The sequence below is a fragment of the Rhipicephalus sanguineus genome, chromosome 2, assembly GCF_013339695.2.
Source record: "Rhipicephalus sanguineus isolate Rsan-2018 chromosome 2, BIME_Rsan_1.4, whole genome shotgun sequence".
Classification (NCBI taxonomy): domain Eukaryota; kingdom Metazoa; phylum Arthropoda; class Arachnida; order Ixodida; family Ixodidae; genus Rhipicephalus; species Rhipicephalus sanguineus.
The window spans coordinates 181436743-181460522 of NC_051177.1; the positions used below are offsets into that span (position 1 = coordinate 181436743).

General features: G+C 44.7%; 1 protein-coding gene across 2 annotated transcripts; it reads right to left on the reverse strand.

Annotated features, from left to right (window-relative positions):
* Positions 1–848: 848 nt before the first annotated feature.
* Positions 849–22991, reverse strand: LOC119383901 (uncharacterized protein KIAA0930 homolog). 2 transcript variants are annotated; one of them, XM_037652171.2, is made up of 8 exons: positions 22873–22991; positions 20065–20216; positions 16947–17126; positions 14102–14203; positions 13047–13304; positions 9569–9719; positions 8698–8802; positions 849–1253 (listed from the first exon to the last, which is right to left on the reverse strand). In XM_037652171.2, the coding sequence occupies exons 1-8, from the start codon at positions 22979–22981 to the stop codon at positions 1213–1215; spliced, it is 1098 nt and encodes a 365-aa protein (XP_037508099.1). In that variant the 5' UTR covers positions 22982–22991; the 3' UTR covers positions 849–1212. The 2 variants fall into 2 exon arrangements, with proteins under 2 accessions (XP_037508099.1, XP_037508098.1); XM_037652170.1 differs by lacking the exon at positions 849–1253 and adding an exon at positions 5154–5431.
* Positions 22992–23780: the final 789 nt, after the last annotated feature.

The window sequence follows — 23780 nt, forward strand, 5'->3', positions numbered from 1 at the left end:
GCAAATAATTTTGCCATAAATTCAAAGCTTTACGCACCTGCTGCTAAAACATCTTCATGCTAGCTGCATTCTGTCAAGTGCATTCAAGAGATACCTATCAGTTTGTACCGTGGCATGTGAGTGCACCAGAACTTTTGCAGAAGCTAGTGGTGCTTCGTTTTGTCGTGTACAGTGTGCAGTATAGTACGATCACCTCGTTTAGTAAGCTAATAATAACAGATTCAATGAGCCTTTCGAGAGTGTTGTCACAGCGCTCTGATTTGCCGTACTACAGCATTACAGACAATAGTAGCGTTACAGACCGTAGTAGCGTTATTCTAACTTCATTAACACTGCTATATAATAGTGTGCTTATTGTAAAGATACGGATTACTTACAAACTCTGAAACTTCACAGCACTGCTAAGAAAAAATCACTCGAATGTGTCATGGGATTTGTTCATAAGTGAAACTAAAGAGGCTAGCTCGTTTCACTTAATTATGATGACACGCGCTAGTTTAAAGAGTAACATCAAGCTCACAAGAAACAACACATGATCACGATCGCAGCAGCATAAATATTTAAATTAGAATGATGGACAATGCCAATTTTACAGCAGAAATGTGTGTCAGAAGATTTTTCTGAACTTTTACTAAACCTCGGGAGCACAGCCCACAAGGAACAAAGCCTAAATTACACAGTACCCGGGTACACAGTGGCAGCTTTCTGCCACTGTGTACCTGAGTATCATTAATGTACTACAATGCCAAGTACCTAATCTGGTGATCCTACTTCTCACCTAATAGGCTCGTTCAACAATCTCAGGTGGCTAACAACACTGACTCAACTGCAGTCCTTGAGCAATGTTTTCTCAGCCAGTGCTCACAACTCCTGGGCTGCCGGCAGACCATTCGAGCAGCACAGAAAACATAATGCACTCACCATCATTTTCAAACAACTGAATTTGGCGTGATGTGGGTAACCAATGTACTATGCCTGCTTTCGTGCCTACTGAAAGGCCTCAAAATGCAATGTCTGCAACACGTTGTGGCGCATGAGATTGAAGAACGCGTAGTTTCTGTCTCTCTAGACTAGCCGCGCTTTGTGCCCTCGTGCTTCGATGGCTCCCAGCCGGCTGCATTTGATCCGGAGGATGCGACGAGGATGCGGTCGCAGTGTTGGACTAGGAAAACACGGTCGACTAGTCTGCAACGTCTGCACGACGAGCAGAGGCTAGAAGGTAAGCAGGGGCTCGCGTCGGATGTCCAGTAGATCTGCGACAGAGGCACGGCAATACCAGACGGTTGCACGCATGTGTGGTCACCAAACACTGTACTACACACTGCGCTCTAAAAAAAAAGGATGTATGGGGGTGTCTTTCTGAAGTAACAATAGTCGTCTATCCTGCATGCCTTTCGTTGCGTTATCACTGTCCACACAGTACTTCCATGTCATCAATAGTGTGCCTGCTCTTAGCGTGGCACAGCATTCTTGATATGAAAATAGCAAGCGCACGGTTTTTGACAAAGGGAACGCAAGCTAGGTGGATTACAATTATTATTGTGTGGCAGAAAGATCCTCAAATGTGCGCCCTTTTTTTTTTGAGGGTAATAAAGGTGTATCTGGGGCATTTTGCTACCACACAATAATTTTCATATACCGTATTTACTCGCGTAATGATCGCACTCGCGTAATGATCGCACCCCTAAATTTTGTCGCCTAAATTCGATTTTTCTTTTTCCCCGCGTAATGATCGCACCCCGAACTTGCCGCATCGATATGTTGTGTGCCAAGTCTAGCCGATGATCATCGCGTTTATCATCTGTCGAATGTTGCGTTAATAACTCTTCCAAACTCGCCAAGTGAACTGCACGCACCAAACATATTCGTAATTTTTGCCCACCGTTGGCGGAAACGTGCCATTTAGGATTGCAGTAAAGGCAAATGCCGCAGTTTTCACTGAATGCCCGCCATGTGTTTTATGTCTGTGGCAGCTGAACGCGCCCATCTTTGTTTCTGTGATCTGAAAGCAGGCATCGCTACGCTAATGCCGTAAATTTACTGATTTAAATGAAAGCATTCCTTATTTAGACAGAAGAGACTGTTTTGACGCGCGTGACGTACTCACAACCACCGTGACTGACGAAAAGAAGAAAAAAAAATGCGGTCGCTTCGCTCTGTGGGCCGCCATGTTTGTTTTGCTATCCCGCACTGATACAGCGGCGGCTGCCTGTTGGTCGACCTGTTGTCATCCCACAGCAACAAGCTGCCGACGCATTCCCATAATTCCTGAAAAAGCCGTGTCGTCGCCATCCCAGCCGCCCGTCACGGCGTCACCTTCCATGTCATCAATAGTGTGCCTGCTCTTAGCGTGGTACAGCATTCTTGATATGAAAATAGCAAGCGCACGGTTTTTGACAAAGGGAACGCAAGCTAGGTGGATGACAATTATTATTGTGTGGCAGAAAGATCCTCAAATGTGCGCCCCTTTTTTTTTTTTGAGGGTAATAAAGGTGTATCTGGGGCATTTTGCTACCACACAATAATTTTCATATACCGTATTTACTCGCGTAATGATCGCACTCGCGTAATGATCGCACCCCTAAATTTTGTCGCCTAAATTCGATTTTTCTTTTTCCCCGCGTAATGATCACACCCCGAACTTGCCGCATCGATATGTTGTGTGCCAAGTCTAGCCGATGATCATCGCGTTTATCATCTGTCGAATGTTGCGTTAATAACTCTTCCAAACTCGCCAAGTGAACTGCACGCACCAAACATATTCGTAATTTTTGCCCACCGTTGGCGGAAACGTGCCATTTAGGATTGCAGTAAAGGCAAATGCCGCAGTTTTCACTGAATGCCCGCCATGTGTTTTATGTCTGTGGCAGCTGAACGCGCCCATCTTTGTTTCTGTGATCTGAAAGCAGGCATCGCTACGCTAATGCCGTAAATTTACTGATTTAAATGAAAGCATTCCTTATTTAGACAGAAGAGACTGTTTTGACGCGCGTGACGTACTCACAACCACCGTGGACTGACGAAAAGAAGAAAAAAAAATGCGGTCGCTTCGCTCTGTGGGCCGCCATGTTTGTTTTGCTATCCCGCACTGTTACAGCGGCGGCCGCCTGTTGGTCGACCTGTTGTCATCCCGCAGCAACAAGCTGCCGACGCATTCCCATAATTCCTGAAAAAGCCGTGTCGCCGCCATCCCAGCCGCCTGTCACGGCGTCACCTGACACCACGTTTTTTTGGCTGTGCTTTGTGATCGTCTGTTGAAGCGCCGTTTCACCATGGGGCGGTATGCGAGCTTTACTGCCGCGTTCAAGCTGAAGGCGCTTGATTACGCGCTAGAGCACGGAAACCGCGCTGCCGGCAGACATTTCGGCGTCGACGAAATCCGGATCTGATATTGGAAAAAACAGCGCGAGAAGCTCATGGCTACGAACAGCACGCGCCGGGCTTTCCGCGGACCCAAAACGGGCAAGTTCCCTGACATCGAAAAGGCAATCCTCGAATACGTGAGGGACATGCGCAAAGACGGTTGTGCCGTGTCGTTAGACATGGTACGGATGCAGGCGCGCACAGTTTCCCGGAGGCTGGGAATAGCCACAAAGGACTTCCGCGCCAGTTCCGGCTGGACGACACACTTCATGCGGCGGAATGGACTGTCGCTGAGGCGGCGGACGTCGTTGTGCCAGCGACTTCCATCCGCGTACGAAGACAAAGTGATCGATTTTCACAGGTTCGTCATGAGGATACGCCAGAAGAACGGTTTCCTGCTGTCACAGATAGGCAACGCCGACCAAACGCCGTTGACGTTTGACATGGCTCGAAGCACTACTGTGAACGAGAAAGGTGCTCGAAGTGTGCTCGTGAAAACGTGTGGTGCGGAGAAGCAGCGGTGCACCGTGATGCTCGCAGTGACGGCAGACGGGCGGAAGCTGCCGCCGTACGTGATTCTGAAGCGGAAAACAATTCCGAAGGGAAACTTTCCCCGTGGCATCCACATCCGCGCTCAAGCAAAAGGGTGGATGACGGCAGACCTCATGGTCGACTGGATCAAGACGGTTTGGGGGCGAAGAGCAGGAGCGCTTCTGCTTCCTTCACTTCTTGTGCTGGACAGCTTTCGGGGCCATCTCGTTGACAGTGTCCGTACCGAGCTGAAGGAGCGGCGCACGGAAATCGCAGTGATCCCTGGGGGTCTAACTTCGCTGCTACAGCCTCTGGACGTTTCACTGAACAAACCGTTCAAGGACAACGTCCGGAGGCTGTACGCAGAGTGGATGGCGGCGGGCGACCACGATTTCACGCCAAGTGGTAAAATCAGGAGACCCTCCGTGGAAGTCCTCTGCTCATGGATTCTCGAAGCGTGGAGTACCATTTCCGACGAGGTGGTCGTCAAGAGCTTTAAGACTGGCATTTCCAACGTGCTCGACGGGACAGAAGATGCCCGTCTGTGGGACAGTGAAGACACCGCCGATTCCGACAGGGAATCGTGCGGCGACGACACTGACGCCAGTGACGCTTCGGACTCAGAATGAACGTTAGGGGGTCAGAGAGTTCAAAAATAAAAGGGCAGTGTTCCATGCATGTAGCTCCTGCGTAATGCGTGCATTTTATTACAAAGGTAAGCCTTACTCTACTTTTATTTTTGGTTATGTTCATGATAGCTATCGTAAGAAGTCAGATTAGCGACTTCTTTGCGTTTTCGGTGCTCAGAATATATTTCACGGAAAATTTACCCCCGCGTAATGATCGCACCCCGAAGTTGGCGTCAATTTTTTTGAAAAAAAAGTGCGATCATTATGCGAGTATATACGGTATCCTGCTCGCATTTCAGTTCTTCGAAACTCAGTGGCCGCTACTTCCCTATCAAGAATGCTATGTCATGCTGATAGCATGCGTGCTATTCGTGACATGGATGCGCCGGGCGTGCAATGATAATGCAAGGAAAGGCATGATGACAATTACTGTGGTGTCAGAAAGACACCCCTAATATGGCCTTTTTCTTTAGGGTGTAAGAAAAAAGGGTACATCTGAGGCATCCCTCTCTTTTCTGCTCAAAAGAAACAAACTATTTCTTCATCCTGGACCATATCTAATAGTACTACTAAAATCGCGACAAACAAGTAATTGCCATGACGAATCTTTAACTCCTCTTAGCATCTTTCAAATATTCTTTCTTCGCTCGCACCACCCCTGAATGAAATAGTTTGCCTCTTACATCTCTACATAGCACTGACTCAATTTCTCAGATAACATCATGACTTCGATATACTTACTCCAATGCTCATCTGTGTACATTACTCATTATTCTGTGGCTCAGCTTTACGTGACGTGTTGTATTGTTTGTTCTTGCACACTTATATTGTTTTCAATGTTTATTTCATTTTTGTTCTTCTTACACGATGCCCCTCCTGCACGGGCCCTTTGCAGGCCAGCAGTATTTCTGTAAATAAATAAATAAATAAATAAATAAATAAATAAATAAATAAATAAATAAATACAGCACTAACTGTCATTTGTCTTGCTTGCATTTTCGATCTGTAAAACTCCATAACTGATACTTTCTTAGAAAGAATTCTACGTCTTGCTGATAGTGTGAATATGCTGCCTGTGATCCAGAGACAGTGGGAGCACGGTCATAATGCAAGAAAAAGGCACAGAAGATAGATGACGATAATTGTTTGAGGACAAGATGTGCTAAAAAGGGTGTAAGATACTTCTTTGAATGTAGCATAAATAGTGGCACAGCTAATAACCAGCAAAAACGCTCGATAATCACATGGACACATGTTGCATGTAAACCACTAGACATAAAGAGACGTTAAAGAGAAAATCCGAAATGCAAATTGAGTCAGTAAACTGCTTTTTAATTAGCGGAGCAGCCAAGTGCATTTCTGTAAGAAGAAACTCGATGCACCAAGAAAAACACAAAAACAAAAGACTGATGACGATGGTGTCCTGAACTTTCTGCACAAGACCACCATTAATGGTCCGGTAAGAGCTGCCATACATGCGTGTTTAGTGGTGCGAAAATTTTATTCTAAAAGTTACCATTTTATGTTTCTTTTACCAGACTAGAAGAGTGCAGCGAGTGGCTGGAGTGGCAACAAAGAAAAAAACAGCGAGCATTTTTGCCCAAAACAGCAAACAAATGTGTGTTGGTACAGCAAAACCTCATTAACTCGTACTTCAAGTACACGAAAAAAATGTCCAAATGAACCGAATGCCGAATTATCAAGACTAAAAAAACATTGAACAAATGTCTGTTACATCAGTGTATTTGCTGCATGAATACTAAAATCATGTTCTTATTTTGCATAAGAGCAGTGTAAAGTTGCAATTCTTGTCATCCCATGAATTGCTTCATAATTTGAATGTGGCGTGAGACCCCGTGTTTTAATTAATCCGAAATATGCTCTGCAGCCCTCCCCACGTACCGCCATGGCCGGCAACCCATCGTTTATTCAATGCATTTTTAGAATAACAGAGAGCTGAGCTAGTTGGTAAGTATTCATTCTAAAAAGACAGGGCGTGCAAACACGGACACAAGAAAGAAGTCAGGACACCACTAACGCCGACTAACAACTGAAGAGACGCACAACGGCTGAAAAGAAAGAAGGCACGAAAACTTATCTGCGCATGCCCATGCAACAGGCGAACCTATCAATCCGGCACGCGTGGCGGTCTACGTGGAAGATAACTGTTAAGGCATTTGATTTCATCTTTATGCAAGTTAATCGACGGTTGGCTCACGCATGCGCTACCACTATTCTCGATATGCCATGCTTCAATCATCAGGCGCGTTTCTTCATTTCGATGACGGTACAACACTGCGCATTCATCAAATTTTGGCGTGCACTTACAATCTCGACAATGTAAAGATAGATTAAAAGGTGAGCCTCCTGTTAGCGATCTCTTATGTTCCAACAATCTCTGGTTGATGCATCGGCCCGTCTGTCCTACGTAGAAGCGGCCGCAGCTGAAAGGGACCTTATACACCACACTCGTACAGCAATCAGTGAATTTGTTGGTGTGTTTTACGAAACAAATATCGGTCCGCTTCTTGTCTTTTACTCGCTCATTCTTCCTCTGCACAGCGGCACAAATCTTACCTAGCTTATTGGCCGCCGTGAAAACAACATTAACGCCGTATCTACTTCCTACTTTCTTTAGCCTGTGAGATACGCAATGAATGTACGGTATACCTACGACACGTTTCTTCCTATCGCATAAAGATGATCTTCCTATTGCATAAAGATGAAATGAAATGCCTTAACAGTTATCTTCCACGTAGACCGCCACGCTTGCCGGATTGATAGGTTCGCCTGTTGCATGGGCATGTGCAGATAAGTTTTCGTGCCTTCTTTCTTTTCAGCCGTTGTGCGTCTCTTCAGTTGTTAGTCGGCGTTTGTGGTGTCCTGACTTCTTTGTTGTGTCCGTGTTTGCACACCCTGTCTTTTTAGAATGATTATTCAATGCAATGTACCAGACAAGTTATATGGCAGCAAGCGGACCATAGCTAAAATGTGCTTCATTTTAAACAGCTTCCATCATGTTTCAATTTTGCAACACTGTGCGTGCGCATTGCACCTAGTCACAATGTAGCTAATGCATGCTGTACCTGTTGTGGAAGAAACCGTGGCTGCTAACGACACAATCATAAACACCGTCCACGCAGTTCTGAAGGCCCTCACGCAGCTTACGACACACAGTGTAAAAATGAAACTACTGAGCGCCGCATCTGCTGCAGACCAAACCATGATCGCTAGCAGCACGATCACAGGGTCCACGCAGTTCTGAAGGTGTGCACCGTGTACATGCGCTGAATCAAGAGAAAACTTCTGTTTGTCAGTCACCATCCATGCAATCATAGATGGTGACCAACTATGCAGTTCTGAAGGCCTGCGGACAATGCGGTGTCACACAGGTGGTGGTAAACACAAATAGGCATGGAGCGTTCTGTGGATGGTGACTGTGGATGGTGACCACGCCTTTCTGAATGCCCATGGCAGTTTCGGTAGCTCACGAATGCCGTTTTCGCTCCTTTGTGTCACACATTTGCGGCACTTCGTGCTTGACGTGCTCCGAGGAGCATCCAAATTAACCAAGTTACCACCAAATATGACCGAATTAACGAGAGTTTGATGCCATTACACAATACACATACTTGCTGAGACCGGAGAACACGTCCAAATTATCCAATTTTCCGAATTAATGGGGGTTGAATTAAAGAGCTTTTACTGTACTGTAATTCACTATTTTTCTGCTCAGACTTTTAAATATATTGACCATCTAGGGCCGACGAACATTCTTGCAATGCACTGCCTCCACTGGAATGCAGCTGCCATCAAGAATTGAAACCAGGACTCTGTGTTCAGAAGCTGAACTTCACAGGGAGCCGCTGCTGTGGCACAGTGTTACGGTGCTTGGATGCTGACTTGAAAGACGCGGGTTTGACCCCAGCTGCAGTGGTCGTATATCGATGGAGGTGAAATGCTAGCGGCCCGCGTACTCTGTGATGTTTGTGCACGTTAAAGAATTCCAGGGGGTCAAAATTATCCGAAGCTCTCCACTACGGCGTCTCTCATAGCCTAAGCTGCCTTGAAACCAAACCAAACTAGAACTTCATAGACACAATGCAATCACAAGTGGTTCGTTAATGAATACAACGCGAGCAAAAGGAAAAAGTGAAAAAAAAAAGAAACATACCGGCCACAATGTGGTGCCATGGTAACGCCACGTACGTCAGCATGGTGTCCAGGAGGCCCTCGTTCCTGTTACCACCGACCGGCACACAGTCCTCTCCGCAAAGAGCTAGGCAAAAGGAAAAGCGACACACACAATGCTTGGGAGAGAGGAACAACCATTTACAGACGGTCACACAAAAGGTCTTTGCAACATAACGACAACGTTCGTGTTCTGCTTGATGCTTCCTGCGGGCCTCTCTCTCTTGAACACTCATTTTATGCCCTTCATTTCTTACTCCATACTTGGTTGGTTCATTTGCCAATTTCTTCACTTCCTTACATCCTGTTCCTTCAATTTTCTGTTGCCAAATCCTTTCCTTCTTGCCCATTATACCCATGGGCACATATTTAACCCTTTGTGGTCCGTTGTCGAGCAGGGCCTGACAACGCAACAAGGCCGCAGTGGTCCGTGATTGGGAACTGCCCGACAAGTTCTTGCATGGTTTATTCACGGGTTAGTTTTCTCGCTACACTATGCACCATCTGTAAAAGAGTAAGATAACTTGGTTTACTTGAGCTTTGAGACTTTTAGTTGCGGACCAGAATGAATGGAAGGTGGGAAGATGTTTCGGACCGCAAAGGGTTAATGGCCCATATTCCTGTCTCCTTGGCAAGATAGCAGCGGCTAGTGCCTGCAAAATGGCGGGACCTGACAAACTTCCCCTTGCAAACAGCTGCAGCACCAAAAACAATGTCGTCATACGGGCAATGGCATCAAATATAGAGCCATCCCAACATTGCACGAACACTGGGTCAGCTTCCTGCACTGCCCAGGAAGACCATTAAAGCTGGATATGAGAACAACACTGCGATGGTGAAAATGACAAGCGTACCATCTCTGAGGTCATCGGCTTCGAGCTCTTCCCCGGTTCCACACTGGTCGATGCCCTGCCGTTCCGATCGACACCGATGCAGTGGTCCCGGGTTTGGTGGCGGCACCAGGCCGGGCTCTGAACTTCGGCGCCATGGACTGCAAGGCCACTCCTGCCGAGAATCACGACTATTGTTTCCCACGATGCAACACCAGTGCAAGTCACAAGTCCTTTTTAACCGGGTGTAAGGTGGCAGATGAGCGCAAACAAAAAATCGACAAGTACAAGCACAGACGTGCAGTGGCTCAGCTATCACATTTCATTATAAACACATTTTTGTCACCAGTGCACTTGTCAAACAAATGGACTAATATCTTTAGCTTCTGAACACTTCTTTAAAATACCTCTTTGAACCTTCCACATTCAGTTACAGTGACTAACAAAAACTTGAGAATGTGCTACAAGTTTTAGAAGGCAGCTCATCCTTGCTGGTGTTCACAGAAAAGGCTAGGACACACATAACATACTATTAACACTGCAAGCACAATCGATACAACAGAAAAACTTTCAAGAGAAGCAAATGTGCAAAACAGAAAAGAAAAACAGGCAACTACACAGTCAAACCTAGAGACAACAAAGTTAGATCAGACAGAAAAATATTTTTGCAATATCTGATTTTCATTATAAACCTACATTCATTACAGACTGATATCACCGAGAAAAATTTTTAAAGTTTAAATATACTTATATTCGATAATTAATAGCTCTACAAATAAGATCGAACTCCATCATATATTATAAATAGAAAGGAGTGCTTGAAGCTCCAGTACAACAGATGTATTAAAGGGACACTGAAACAAAAAAATTATTTGTCTTGTATTAGTGAATTACCCTCGTACAATACCAAAAACATCACTCTTCCTGTGAAAAGACGTTTACAAAGCCCGCACACGGAGGGGGGGGGGTGCTGTCTTTTTGATGTTTTCTGCACCAGCGCACTGTTAAACCACAAATATCGACGGTGTCTCCTACAGCCCACATTGCCTATAATAATTCTCCATCTGTAAATATGGATTACGTCACACTGTATTCCAAGGAAGCCAGACAGTGAACATGGCAGGTCCTGGCAACTTTTATCAAGCCAACATGTCTAAAATATAAGAAAGTGCTTTTAAATCCATGATACTGCCACATGGTTGTGACTGCGAAGAAGGCTGCAGCAATACTGGGAAATATGGAACGCTTTATTTGGGCGAACTTGTGCCCGGCAAATGAAAAGTAAACGTACAAGCGATTCACACTGTACACTGATAGCAGCGAGAACAGTCGTCGGCCGTCGATGAATCTGATCAGCGGTAAGCCATGTCGGCATTTATACATCTGGCATCAAAGATTCCAGGCTTATTGTTGGTGACTGCGTTAGTTCCAGAATAATCTCTACTGTGCGCGTTGCGCACTCAAGCTTGTCGAAACAATCCAAAACAATCGGGAATGTTCTACATTCTGGCACAGCGCACGCAAGACAGTGGTTGTACGTTCGGCGAGTCGGTTACATGAAAGCGTGCGTGGCAATACCAGACTGACACATGCTCTGGGGGTTTCAACACAAAAATTGAGAACACAGAACTCTGACCGTTACTCTCGCTTCAAATAATGAACTTATGTAGAATTTAACAACATTTGCAGATTCCCAAGAAATATTCGGTAAGTATAAACTGTAAGGATGAGCGAATAGTAAATTTCGGGTTCGAAGCAAAAAGTGAATTGGTCAAATAACATTGAATCGAATAGTACAGATAGTATATATCAAATATTATAAAGAAAAATGGGCATTTCTGCCATGACCCAACTAACTTGTACAATATTTTTAAAGGGGCCCTGCAACACTTTTCCAAGCAATCATGGAATGGGTTCATTCAAGGAGTTCATTACTTCATGAATCAACCGCTGCAATAATTTTTAGAATCCGTTAAGTACGAGCGGAGTTACAAGGATTTGTCGAATGCTTTAAGCGCTTTCTCTCTCCTTTCGTACTAGCAAGGATGCTGAAAGCTACGCAGAAGGGGGGAGAAGATGACAAGGAGGCAAGAAGATACATCCGTTCGCATGCGCGCATCGTGACCTTGAACACGTTCTTTTCTTCTTCTCTTTTTTTCTTTGAACGCGCGGCTTACTTTCAGTGTGATCGTGAGCGAGTGCGTTGGCACATGGCCATGGACTTTGTGCTTATGGCGCATTCATTTGGTTTATGGCATCATTTATCAAGAGAAGAGCAAGCTATTTCTAGCTGACTATGAGAACTAATTGTAAATTTCAGGCCACGTGCTGCACTGTAATGTCTGGATCACATGTTCTCAGGAGCCTCGACTACTGATCGGCAGCGTTTTCTGACCCTGCTTAAGAAAGTGTTGCCGGGTCCCTTTAAGAATGGTTGCTAGGCATGTGCAAATGTCAACTTTTTGGTTCAAAGTAACGTGGAAGCAACTTTGAAAAGTAGCAGGATTTGAATAGCAGTAGGGTGCAAGTTAGAAGCGGTAAAGTGCACTATGTTTTAAAATTTGCTATACTTGCACATATCGCAGACACAAAGTCACCCGTATTTTGCTATTTCAACAAATTTTCCACCATCCAACACTTCATGATGACTTTATACTCTGACTTCAGAATATTTCAAACCATGTTGATCATCGTAATAAGGTAGGAACTGCATCATGTTACACTAAAACTGTCAGTCATTTATTCCCTGTACATTTCCGGACTAAAGCCACAATTCCCTCAAGTACAACCATCACTGACAGCAAGCTTTTCCACGCAACACTAGCTAACAGTGTATAACCAGGAGAATTATCTGTTACTTCTAGTCACTGCACCTATTTGTTTATTTTCTTTTTATCTTGAATTAACTACACTTGTTTACATAATCTGGAGGAACATAGTGTTATTCACTGCACTCTTTTGTTCTGTATACATCATTCATTGTAACCACTCCACTCTTTGATGGCATTTGGCCCTGAGGGTATTATAAGTAAATAAATAAAATAAATAAGCTCGTATAACAGGCTTTTAAACATAAAAAAAAATTAATCGATGTGCAGGTGACATGCACATTTAGCCTTGAAGTGTGGCTTTGCGGCAGTGCAGATTTCCCTTGGATAGGTGGTTTCCCGGCATAGCAGCGTCACGCAGCAGTGAAACTACTTTTTCAGAGGGGTTACATGCAGTCAAATATATATATATTCGCTCATTTCGAATGCTTCAAAATTTTGTATAATTTAAACTCATGCCAAAGCGAATTCAAATACTGTAATATATGTTCGAATGTTCAAAGCGCTCGAATATTTGCCCATGAAACTAATTTAGGGCTTCACTTCAGTCTCTCTAAAAGAGAGACGGCTGAGCTAGTTCAAGCGAATTCATGCTAGAACACTGCTGGATTGATGCATTGCATGGACTGCTCGCTTTTAATAGCCGTGACCAGGAGCTATGCTGTGCAACTAACCTGTGAGGGTACGGCCGTCGCCCTCCTGAGCGCCACCTGTGCCTGGCCCCTGCCCTGGGGTCCCCTCAGCGACACGAAGTGACATCGTCCCCGCGGTGTCGTAGACGATGAAGCGTCGGCACGGGCCAGGGTCCGGGCCAATGGCTCATGTGCCACGCACCCCAGAAACAGCAACGCGGCCTGGGGGCCGTCACGACAACGGGCACAGAGCTCCACGCACAGCAACTCGCCTGGCCGCAGATTCAGACCCTGGAAGGCCTGGAAAGCAATGTTCTCGTCACTATTAAGGTGAGATGCCTCATCAAACGCAAGAAGTGACTGTCGGCATCAACATGAAGGGATGCGAAAAATCATCATGTGATAATGATGTCACATATCACCGAAATCTGTGATGTCATTATGATGTCATCACATGACTTCGCTTGGTCAAAGGTGGGCTAATCCCGGAGGCTTTGCAAAACCACGTGAGGTGCAAAAGGCTTTCAACGCTTCCGATCTCGGGGGCAGTGCAACACCATGTTGGATGCAGAAAGCTTTTGAGGGGGAGAGGGGGGGTCATTAAGATCATCTGAGAAGAAAAAGAAGAAGAAAAGGACATGGCTTTCACCTTCAAGTCATCTTTTGTGAATGGGACTGTGACTTCTTCTCTGGTGTCATGACAAGAAAATTCTGGCATCCAGATTTCTTTTTCCGCTTTATTATGTAGTAGTACAATTACTGAACAAACAATCAGCTCCTCAAGAGCCACACAAATATTTAGAACTACAGGAGCTTTGTGCAGCATAGCTTCAGACAAGAAGCACAAAACTAATGACATCATCGCGATCAGAGGTTGTGGTGGTCATGCAGGATCGCAAACTCAAACACATGCGAGCCATGCCACTGCACTGGCTGAAGGCTGCAAAATGACTATGTCATCGGCAGCTGTCAAATGTGGCCATTCCAGTTGTGCACTTTCCTTGAAAAATGCAAAGAGTATACACTGTCACGAGTTACACCACGAGCCATTACACAGTGGGGAGCAAGCAGGCTGCAGACAGTGCCAAGACTCTCACCTCCTCATAGTTGTCGACGGCAAAGAAGATGTCTGGGTAAGCCACTTCTTCAGTGTCCCCTTTGTCCTCCATGCTGTGCCGTGTAGGCGACGCATACACGCGCTGGAATGGATGCCAAATCAACAAGTAAGCCTTCCAACTACTGGTTTACTGTGGACGCAGAAGCCAAGTTGCTAGAGCCAGCCAAGCAAGCGTTATTTTTATTAAAATGAATGTAAAATAACTACCTTAAAATCTCTAGTAAGCGTCCCTACCTGAGCAAGTGCCCCCTTCCCTCTTTCGAAAGATTTGAAATATGCGCCGATGACCGAGCAAGCACCCCCTATTGCCTGGGAATGCGCAGATAAGTGTTCGTGCCTTCTTTCTTTTCCACCATTGTGTGCCCTTGCAGTTGTTAGTCGGCGTTTGTTGTGTCTTGAGTTCTTTCTTGCGTCCGTGTTTGCACGCCCTGCCTTTTAGAATGAACAGGACTTACCCACTAGCTCAGCTCTCTGTTATTATACCCCCCCCTCCCCCACGGCCATTTTCACTGTTTCATTCACTGTTTTCATTCGCCTGCCGAGTGTGAATAAAAACACACAGCAGACGAATAAAAACAGTAAATGCACGCAAGTTCCATAAACTACTGTTCCATTAGAGGCCCGGGTGTGCATTTTCTATTCTTAGCGGCTGTTCCACCACCACAATGAATTTTGATCCGCCACATAGCAAGGGCCTCCCCTCCAAATCTTGTTGGTATCCTTCACCATAGGGGGGGCTCTTGCTCAGGATTTTATGGTAATACAACTAGCAGTTTTGACAAGGAACAGATTTAGTCACACTGTAGTTATGACACCTACTTGTCTTCACGTAATCATAGTAGGTAATAACTTTTAGACATACTGGAAGACAGGAAGCAGTGTCCCATGTCCGGAAAACTTAGAGTGAAGTAAGTTAAAGGAATTACAAAGGGGAAGTTGAGTGTTACATTTAACTCAGATGTAAAATAAAGTAAGAATAAATAAAAGCGAACAAAAGATACCTTCCTGCAAGTGAGGAATGAGTTAACATCTTCCACTTGTAACGTAATATGTTTCAATGTAGCAACTCATTTTTGATGCATGTTTTTAAAGTTATTCCTGTTGTCTAACAGTTTGTTCATGTCCTCACGAAATATATTTCCTTTCTTCAAAATTTAGTTATCACATGTAAGTTGTTTCAGTTTTTGGTGCACGGCCAACATCTTCTTGGTGAATGTAATGTGTAAATGAATCAACGTCAGCAAGGGCTGTGTTCAAGTTTGGGCTATGATGCAATGCTACAAAATGCACAATTTAGTGGTCTAGCTGACCAGCACCCCAGCTCAAGCTCACACGGCTGATAGGTAAGTAAAAAATGAAGCCTAAGGCATGCCACACATGCTTTCAATGACAACCAGCATCATTGCTACAGCAAATATTGTAGAGCCTTTTGCTTCTCTCTTGCACCCCCTCAGTTCTCAACAACTACATTTCCCTTGCACCAACATTAAACAATCACGATGACTTAGATTACTCTTTTCCGCATTATGGAAGTAGGGCTGAAGGAACGATTTTACTTTTCTTGTAATGCATGCAGCCCACTGAATTATGCCTGCACTTAAGGCTTGTCATTCAGCTTCTTTTTCAGTGCGAAAATGCCACATGACTGACTACACGACAAACTGAATAAAAACATACAGCGAACTCCCGTTAAGACAAACTCTCGCTTATGCCGAACAAACACAAGAACATTTGTTTGGTTTCCCATAGACAATGCAAAACAAATCCACTTAAGACGTCTTACAGTTACTCTTCTGTTAAGACGAACTTTCGCAGTGACTGAAAACGTTGGCGATTCTGTGCAACGAACATTGCAGTCTTTGTGGGCCATTCAGGCGAACGAGAGAAAGCAAAAAAAGAATAAAAAAGCGCTTCCTGGCGCAAAGACGTGAAGCAAATTGTGACGCGGAGGGAAGGAGCGAGATAAGTGAAAAAGAAAGGTCAGCCGATAAAGCCGATACTATCTCCCTCACTCCCAGCCTGTAGGAGGGCAAGGTGCCAGCTTTCTTAAGACTTTATTAGGCAACTCAGCGTATATTGACTTTGTCAATGTAGCAGCACACGATCGAGGCATATCCAGTAGCGATATTAGAGCCAGCAAAACAGGCTCACAAAAGAAAATGAACTGCCAGGAGAATAAGTTTTCCATTCTTTGAAGGAAAATTGTGCTTACATGTCTCTCCCTTATTTCTTTCTTTTTCTACTCATCAACACTGGTTTATTGTTAAAATGGGGCAGCAATGTATTCATGAGCATATTTATTTTGAATCCACAAAATCAGGTGCTTGTTAGATTCGTGTAAATACTCTACTTAAAGGCATAGCTTTTTTATCAAGTTGAGCCAAATAAATGCTTTTTCTTGTCATTTCTTCCCATTGTAAGTCTACTCCATTCAGTGTTTTCAAGTAACGTACTTGGATGCACTTGGCATGTTAGCATGTCTTTTTTGGGGGGGCACTTCTCATAAGCGGAACTCCGGATAAGACAAACAAATGACCGTGGTCCCTTCGAGTTTGTGTTAGCGGGAGTCCTTTCTAGTTGCAATGACTTGCTAGAAAATGCGCAAGGCATTTACCCAAGTTGGAATGGAGTGTCGAGTGCACTGGTAAAAGGTTGTGCAAGTTTGACACATTTATGTAGCAACTTGCTGGGGAAACATATATATGTGAACCATAAGCAATGACTTGCACGACAATAAAAATACTAGTACTACAACAGCGTTAACAGACTGATGTCTACACCATACTTTTGTTATGCTCCTGTGCACAGTACAATGTGTGACCCACCTGTGAGCGTCGCCGCAGCACCTGCAGATGCTGGTTCCCCGTGCGTAAACATGCGGCCGCCGTGAGCGTGTACTCGAGCTGCTGCACTATGAGGTTCAGGTAGACCGTCTCTTCCCAATGCAGATCCAAGTCCGCTATGGGAAGCTTCTTGGAATTGCGACGGAACACCTGCACGGTTGTCTGGGGAAAAAGAGATAGCTGGTTTAGTTTGCACACACCATTCCAAGATTGAAATGCAGTTAACGCTACGACAACGCAGCCATAAAAATGGCAGAGGATCCCCACAGGGGCGTAGCCAAGGGGGGGGGGAGGTTGAAACCCCCTAGAAAATTTTCGATTTTGCTCGCGTATATATACACGCACACATACAAACGCACGCATGAACATACATAAACTATGGTTGAACCCCCCCCCGCCCCGAAAAAATTTCTGGCTACGCCCCTGGATCCCTAAAGTGTAATTTTATGATATGAGAACATAAAAGCATTTCTTTTGGCTAGGCTGTTTTTCGAAGGAATGCTACAAAGTCTGCTGTGCAGATTTTCTTCTCCTGCACTGCTGCTGCAGGTGGTTACTGTGGCATAGTGGAGTGCACGCCTCACTGAAACAATGCCAGCTATTGGCCAGCTATTGGCTTTCGCCATCCAAGCCAAGAAACACGGCTGTGGCTGCAGACAGTTGCAGTGGCAGTCGCTGACACTACAGTCAGTTCCAGTGCGAGAGGTCACATTCTTTCCGGACATGGCTGTGGACGCCAGCTGGGAGCACACTTTCACCAGCCTAGCCGAGGAATGCTTTTGCGTTAACAAGAAGTGTTGTGGGACAAGGCAGTTGGACTTTCGATAGTCGAAGTCTAGCTGTCGTGTTCTGTGAAATGTGCACCAAAATCTAAGCGTACACAGGTAGTGGTTTTGCATTTCAGCCTCGTTCACAAATGCAGCCACTGTGGCTAGGAATCAAACCCACATCTTCGTTCTTAAAGGGGTACAGACACAAAAATTTTCGTTCGTCGTTTTCATGCCTCAAATGAAAGGCAAAGCCCTAAGAGCCTAGGAAATGTTCTGCTAAGTGTGTGTGTGCCCTGAAAAAGTAATTACGGTACGTATTTAAAGCTGGTTTCAGTTGCTGCTGTACCCTGATGTCACAACACGGTATGAGCTTCTCGTCACGTGTTCGTGCAAGATATCGTGACGCTTCTATGGCCACTTTGCACCGTGACTCCGTTGGTCACGCACAAGCAGCCATTTTGAATGTTTTGGTTCGTGACGTCATCACAACCAGCCAGACCGCTGCGTGAAGTCACCAGAATTAGTACTCTAGCCTGACGTCAAGCTAGTGTCAATGTTGGTAGGTGCGCCATGAGAAAATGGACTTTAATATCAAAATAAAGTATCTTATCAGCATTTTCTGAGCTTCACACTTGCTCAGAGCTGTCGCTGTACACAGGAGACTTCTTTGGCAGAGTAAACTCGCCTTCAAAAAAGGGTGTCAGTAACCCTTCAAGGGGGGACGTGGCAATGAAAATTATTTTTGTTATTTATGGAGATAAAGTGATGAAATTTGGTATGCAGATGTGATTTGTTACGCTGATATCGTACCTGAAATTCATTTTGAGCTATCTGTTGTAGTGTTTGAGTTACGACACTTGCTAGATATTCAGTGTTATCTAAAATTGCACTTACTAACAACTTTTACAAAAAACCAATTATAAAAATCTGTATGATGCAAGACAAATATGAACAGCTTTACGGCACTCACGATGTTTCAATATTTCAGTGGAAAAAACGGAAGGGTTATATCTTTGTTTGTTGTTAAAAGGCACAGAGATGACTGACAGCAACCGCACATAAAATGAAAGCTGAGAAAACGGAGCTCAAAGAAAATTGAGCTCGAAGCTACAAAAATGCAACTCAGAATGGTGATGGTTTTATTTTTCATTGGAGAAATGCAGCAGTTATGGCTACCTGAGCTCCGACCTCTCCTCTTTACGGTGATGTCAAGATGGCAGCACTGTGCCAAGGGAAAGCTGCAAGATTTGCATTTTCTAAAGCCGAATTTTCTCATAGTTTTTGATGATAGCACACTAGTAAAGTGGTTTTTTGTCGACTTCTTCTGCTTATTTTGTTCTAATATTTCACCATAGGTGCAAAAGATGGTCTGAGGATTGCAAAAAAACAATAAATTGAAAAACTGAACATTATGACTGAAATTTACCATTCCATTTGACACGTCCCCCCTTAACAGTGAAACGCCATAGTTGATAAGACACCATGGTGGGTGGACCAGTCAGATGAAGTACATAACAGATAACTAGTGGTCAATTAGAGTAACTTAATGGTGGCCAGCGGAAGAGAAATAGTCAACGATGGCGGGGAATTGTGCGGGGTGATAACATGAAAAAAATTTTAGTGCACAGGAATGAGCCGGCATACACAAGACACGGCTACCCAGAGACTCCTGGAACAAGGCTACATCAATTTGTAGATATAAAATTTATGTGGCTACGATGCATGTAACAATATGTCACTTGTAATTACTCCTCACAACATCACTACCAATCCTTGTATGTGATTGGGCCATCAAGAAATGTAATGGACACCACAAGTGAATTCCAATTTAAAAAGCTGAATCAATAAAGAGAAGTACCGTATTTATTCGAATCTAAGGCGATGCTTTTTTTTTTTCGAAAAAACGATGTGCGAAAGTAGGGGAGTCGGCTTAGATTCGTGTACAATCATTAAGCTTTTTCTTTTTTTCTGGCCTTGCGAATTTCGGGGGTCGGCTTAGAATCGGGGCCAGCCTAGATTCGAGTAAATATGGTATATGTCGATAAATTATACAAACCTGAACTTGTCAAGCAATGTAGGAACAAAAGCTTGCACATTTATATTTAAACAGTAAATGAACAAGAGAGATCGTAAGTCACACGATGCATATTTCAAGTGTGTGTTATGATAACTTTCTTTGAAAGAGCAGTCAACAAAAATATTGTCTTAATTGCAGGCTCCCTGCAAAACATACAGCTATTGCTATTATTACTACCAGGTGTTCAAAGCGAAGAACTCGGTTCATTAAAGATGACAGAATCGGCCTTCCTCAATGGTGGTGGCACTCTCACCTCCAGGCGTGGAACGTAGCGTCGAGACGCCTTGCATGCCGTCTTCTTCACAAAGAACACGAGATCGTCGTGCTGGTCCGAGCCTTCGGCACACAAAAAGTGCCGGATGAAGATGTCCATCCAAAAGCTGGCACTCGTAACAACAACAAAGCCTGCGTGAGAAATACGTGCAGAAACTGTCCAGAGGTTCCAAATCCATTATCTACTCACACAGACAGCTGGCACTGAAAGAACAAAATTCGAACAGTTCAGATAAGATGACAATCAGAGGCATACACAGGGCTCCTGCATTAGGAAGGGGGGATGGGGCAGCACCCCATCCCCAAGTCATACGTGCACACACACACACACACACACGCACACACACACACACACACGCACACACACAGACAGACAGAGAAAAAGCTCACTCTTTTGTGTGCTTGTGACAAAATAAGACACACAAAGCGTCAAGTTGCACAGGCAGTTCACACTCCAGCAAAAGTTCGCGAGACACAAAATTTTCGAGAAAGCTACGTTCACGCTTTGTCTGGGAACACAGCCTCCAATTAAGTGTTCCAGCCTGTGGTAGTTCTTGTGACCTTATACCATTACCCACTAGGTTAGAAGCGTCATGGACTAACTGCAGGAATTCGCACTTGCAGTGGAGGCCATGTCTGGTAGCTTTTCCTGCCAAGTGCACATACAACTGGCAGACAGCAGAGCTGTGGTACAAAAGTCTAGAGAATAGATTGCATTTCCTGATTTCAACACAGGGCACGTTACTCCATGTCAATGATAGAACTGACTAACATGACAAACAAACTGTGTGGCCTCTAAACACAAGCATTCATATGTGTGCTCACAAGCATGTGGACGTTGTGCAAGCCGATGTGCAACTATCATATTCTCTCGCATATAACCAGCACGAAAAAACGGAAAAATGTGCTTAAAAAGCGGGGGTGCGGGTTATACATATTTTATACAGCAGGGCCGCCTGACCAATTCTTCGAACGAAGAAGACGCTCACAGTGATGATGATTATATACAGGTGAAGAAGATGAAGGACGGAGGCTGTGAATCATGTGCTCACAGTACGTTCTTTTTTTCTTTTTGTAGAGTTAAAGTTAAGGGTATGGGTAATATGCAGGGGTAGGTTATATGCGAGAATATACGGTGTGTACATCTATAATGGCCTTATGGCAACCTCTCTGCTTCTCTGTAAATAAACTTCTACCCTTCTTTAAAACATCCATTGCTTTTTTTCGCATATTAACTTTGGCACACAGTTCTTATGAATCTTCCACAAAATCAGAATCGGCTGTCAGATTCTTTAGTAAAATCAAGTTCACAGATCACACAACAGTCTTGCTTACAACCGAGGAATAAAAATTTCGAGGTAAGATTGAAATATCCATAAAATCAGGTTTCAGCTGCACTAGCGTATAATTTAATCTGGTATTCAGATCGTGACTTTTAACTTCATCTTGTTCTCTAACATGCCAAAATCATAAAACCCCAAATTCCCGCCCCACTTACTGCATGCATCCATTCTTTACAGTTAAGTGACAAAACAAAAACGATAAAAATACTGGCAAAAGAGTTCACATTGTCGTACTGCTGATGTGTGTATGTGTAACCGACAAGTTTGTAATGTCGTGCACTGCCACTTGATGTTTACCTCTCATTTTCACAACTAATTCTGTCAATAATTAGCACAGTAGCTATATCACACATCCGTGACCTCAAAGTGAGCATGATAATTTTTTATGTTTAGCATTGCATCCATCGTAGCTCGAGCATGTGAGGCAACACATTGATTGAACTGCACTCATACCCAGGCAAAGGCAGAAAATCCTATATCTCATTACGAGAAACTTAGTAAAGGCATGATAATCAGCCTTGCAGATGCACTAGTTAGCTCATAATGAATGATGTTTGTCAAGTTTCGTTCCAGCGATGCATGATATCACATAGGGAATGAATGTTGGAAGCCACAGAGCAACAGGAAATATAGTGGATCCGTTTACAGAGTTCATAAAACCACCCTGAAGGTCGGTTGTTCCAGACAGCAGTGCATTCGAGAATGACTGTATAATGCGTCGTGCATGCGAGCTGTAACACGTACACTTTGTCTATTCCCCGAAATTGCGCAACACGATATATATATATATATATATATATATATATATATATATATATATATATATATATATATGCACACACCTAACCTCTATCTCTATGACAGCCAATGCAATTAGTAATATTGTTTCACATCAAAGCGTTCCAATGACCACCTAAATCCGATTGCATGAGCATGCGATCGGGCACAGGGAAACGCTTGGAGCCTCAGTTTTTTTTCAGAATCGCCGGATGTGCACCATGCTTTTACAGCGTGTTTCGCATACTGCGGTCAGTTTCGCTCCGCTCAGTTTTGCTCGATTCATTAAACGCAATAACGCGTTATTCCCGTCGTGCGAAGGACACTCGTGGAAAGCGCAGAGTTAAAAGTGCCTCCACATTTACGATTGTGCAATCGTACGCAGCCCGCGATCGTTTCTTTCGCTTCGGACGCTCACGAAACAACGTGTTTCACAACGAAATCGTCGTGCCGGCGATGTAAGCATAACGACTTCCAGCGGTCGCAAATTGCTTCACGAGCCTCTCGGCGGGCGTGATTTTATCGAGTCACGGGACACCAGAGTGCAGCGCGTCATCGTCAGAAAGCCCCACAGTCACCGCATGATCGCATCACTTGTGCGGCCTCGCTCACGCGCCGCAAACATCGCGTCCCAAAAAGCAGCGAGGCGCTCTGCCGCGCGCGCTTACCGGATGGTGTGATGTCTGTGGCTTCGCGCGTACGCAGCTGGGATATTTCCGCAAACACGCTGGACAATGCGTTGGAGGCGGACTTCCCATCTCTAGCGTCGTCTGCCATGACATATGAAGCGCTCGAACTTTGGCTAGTCTTGGATGATCTTGTCTTCGAAAGGAAACGATCTCTTATCTGTCTCGACTCTCGAGTCGGTACGGTCAGTACGGTCCTCTGACCAACGAGACTAGTACACTCTAACCAGAGGTCTCGGGCGAAGACCATTGCTCATACGATGAAATTCTTCCAGCATTTTATCCGCTCTGCAGCTTACTTGAAGCTTTATGGTCACTTGCAGACTTGCATTCTTTCCACTGTTTTGTTGCTGTCACAACTGGTCGCAACGCGACGACCGCCTAGCCGAAAAGATCTTTTTCCTGCTCAGGAGCACAATGCTACACGCCAGCATTGTGCAGTTTGCGCGCAACTATCTTTTTAATTTCTGGGGTTTTACGAAAAAAAAAAAAAAGACGATACGATTAGAGACACGTCGCAGTGGAGCGCTCCGTAAAGTTCCACCACCTCAGAATCTTCAACGTGCACCTTAATAAGTACACGGGCCGCTAGAATTTCGCCTCCATCGAACCCGCATCTTTCGTCAGCAGCAGAGAGCGGTGAAGATCAAGGGCGTAGCCAGAAATTTTTTTCCGGGGGGGGGGGGGGGGGGGGGGGTCAACCATACTTTATATGTATGTTCGTGCGTGAAAATTGAAATTTTTCGGGGGAGGAGAGGTTTGGACCCCCCGCCCCCCCCCCGGCTTGGCACTGAAGATGGTCGTGTGGGGCGGAGAACGGCTATCGCAGTAGGCTTGAGACGTGAACATCGTTGCGAAAAACTGCCTTTAGCGCAAGAACCAATCGGCGG

Bases quoted from the DNA above. Each gene is read 5' to 3' on its own strand.
- LOC119383901 (XM_037652170.1), bottom strand. From the start codon at position 22,981: ATGGCAGACGACGCTAGAGATGGGAAGTCCGCCTCCAACGCATTGTCC. The intron at 9,720-13,046 runs GTTAGTTGCACA...GATTCTCGGCAG, and splicing joins CGACGGCCGTACCCTCACAG to GAGTGGCCTTGCAGTCCATG. The intron at 8,803-9,568 runs GTACGCTTGTCA...CCTTTTGCCTAG, and splicing joins AGCCGATGACCTCAGAGATG to CTCTTTGCGGAGAGGACTGT.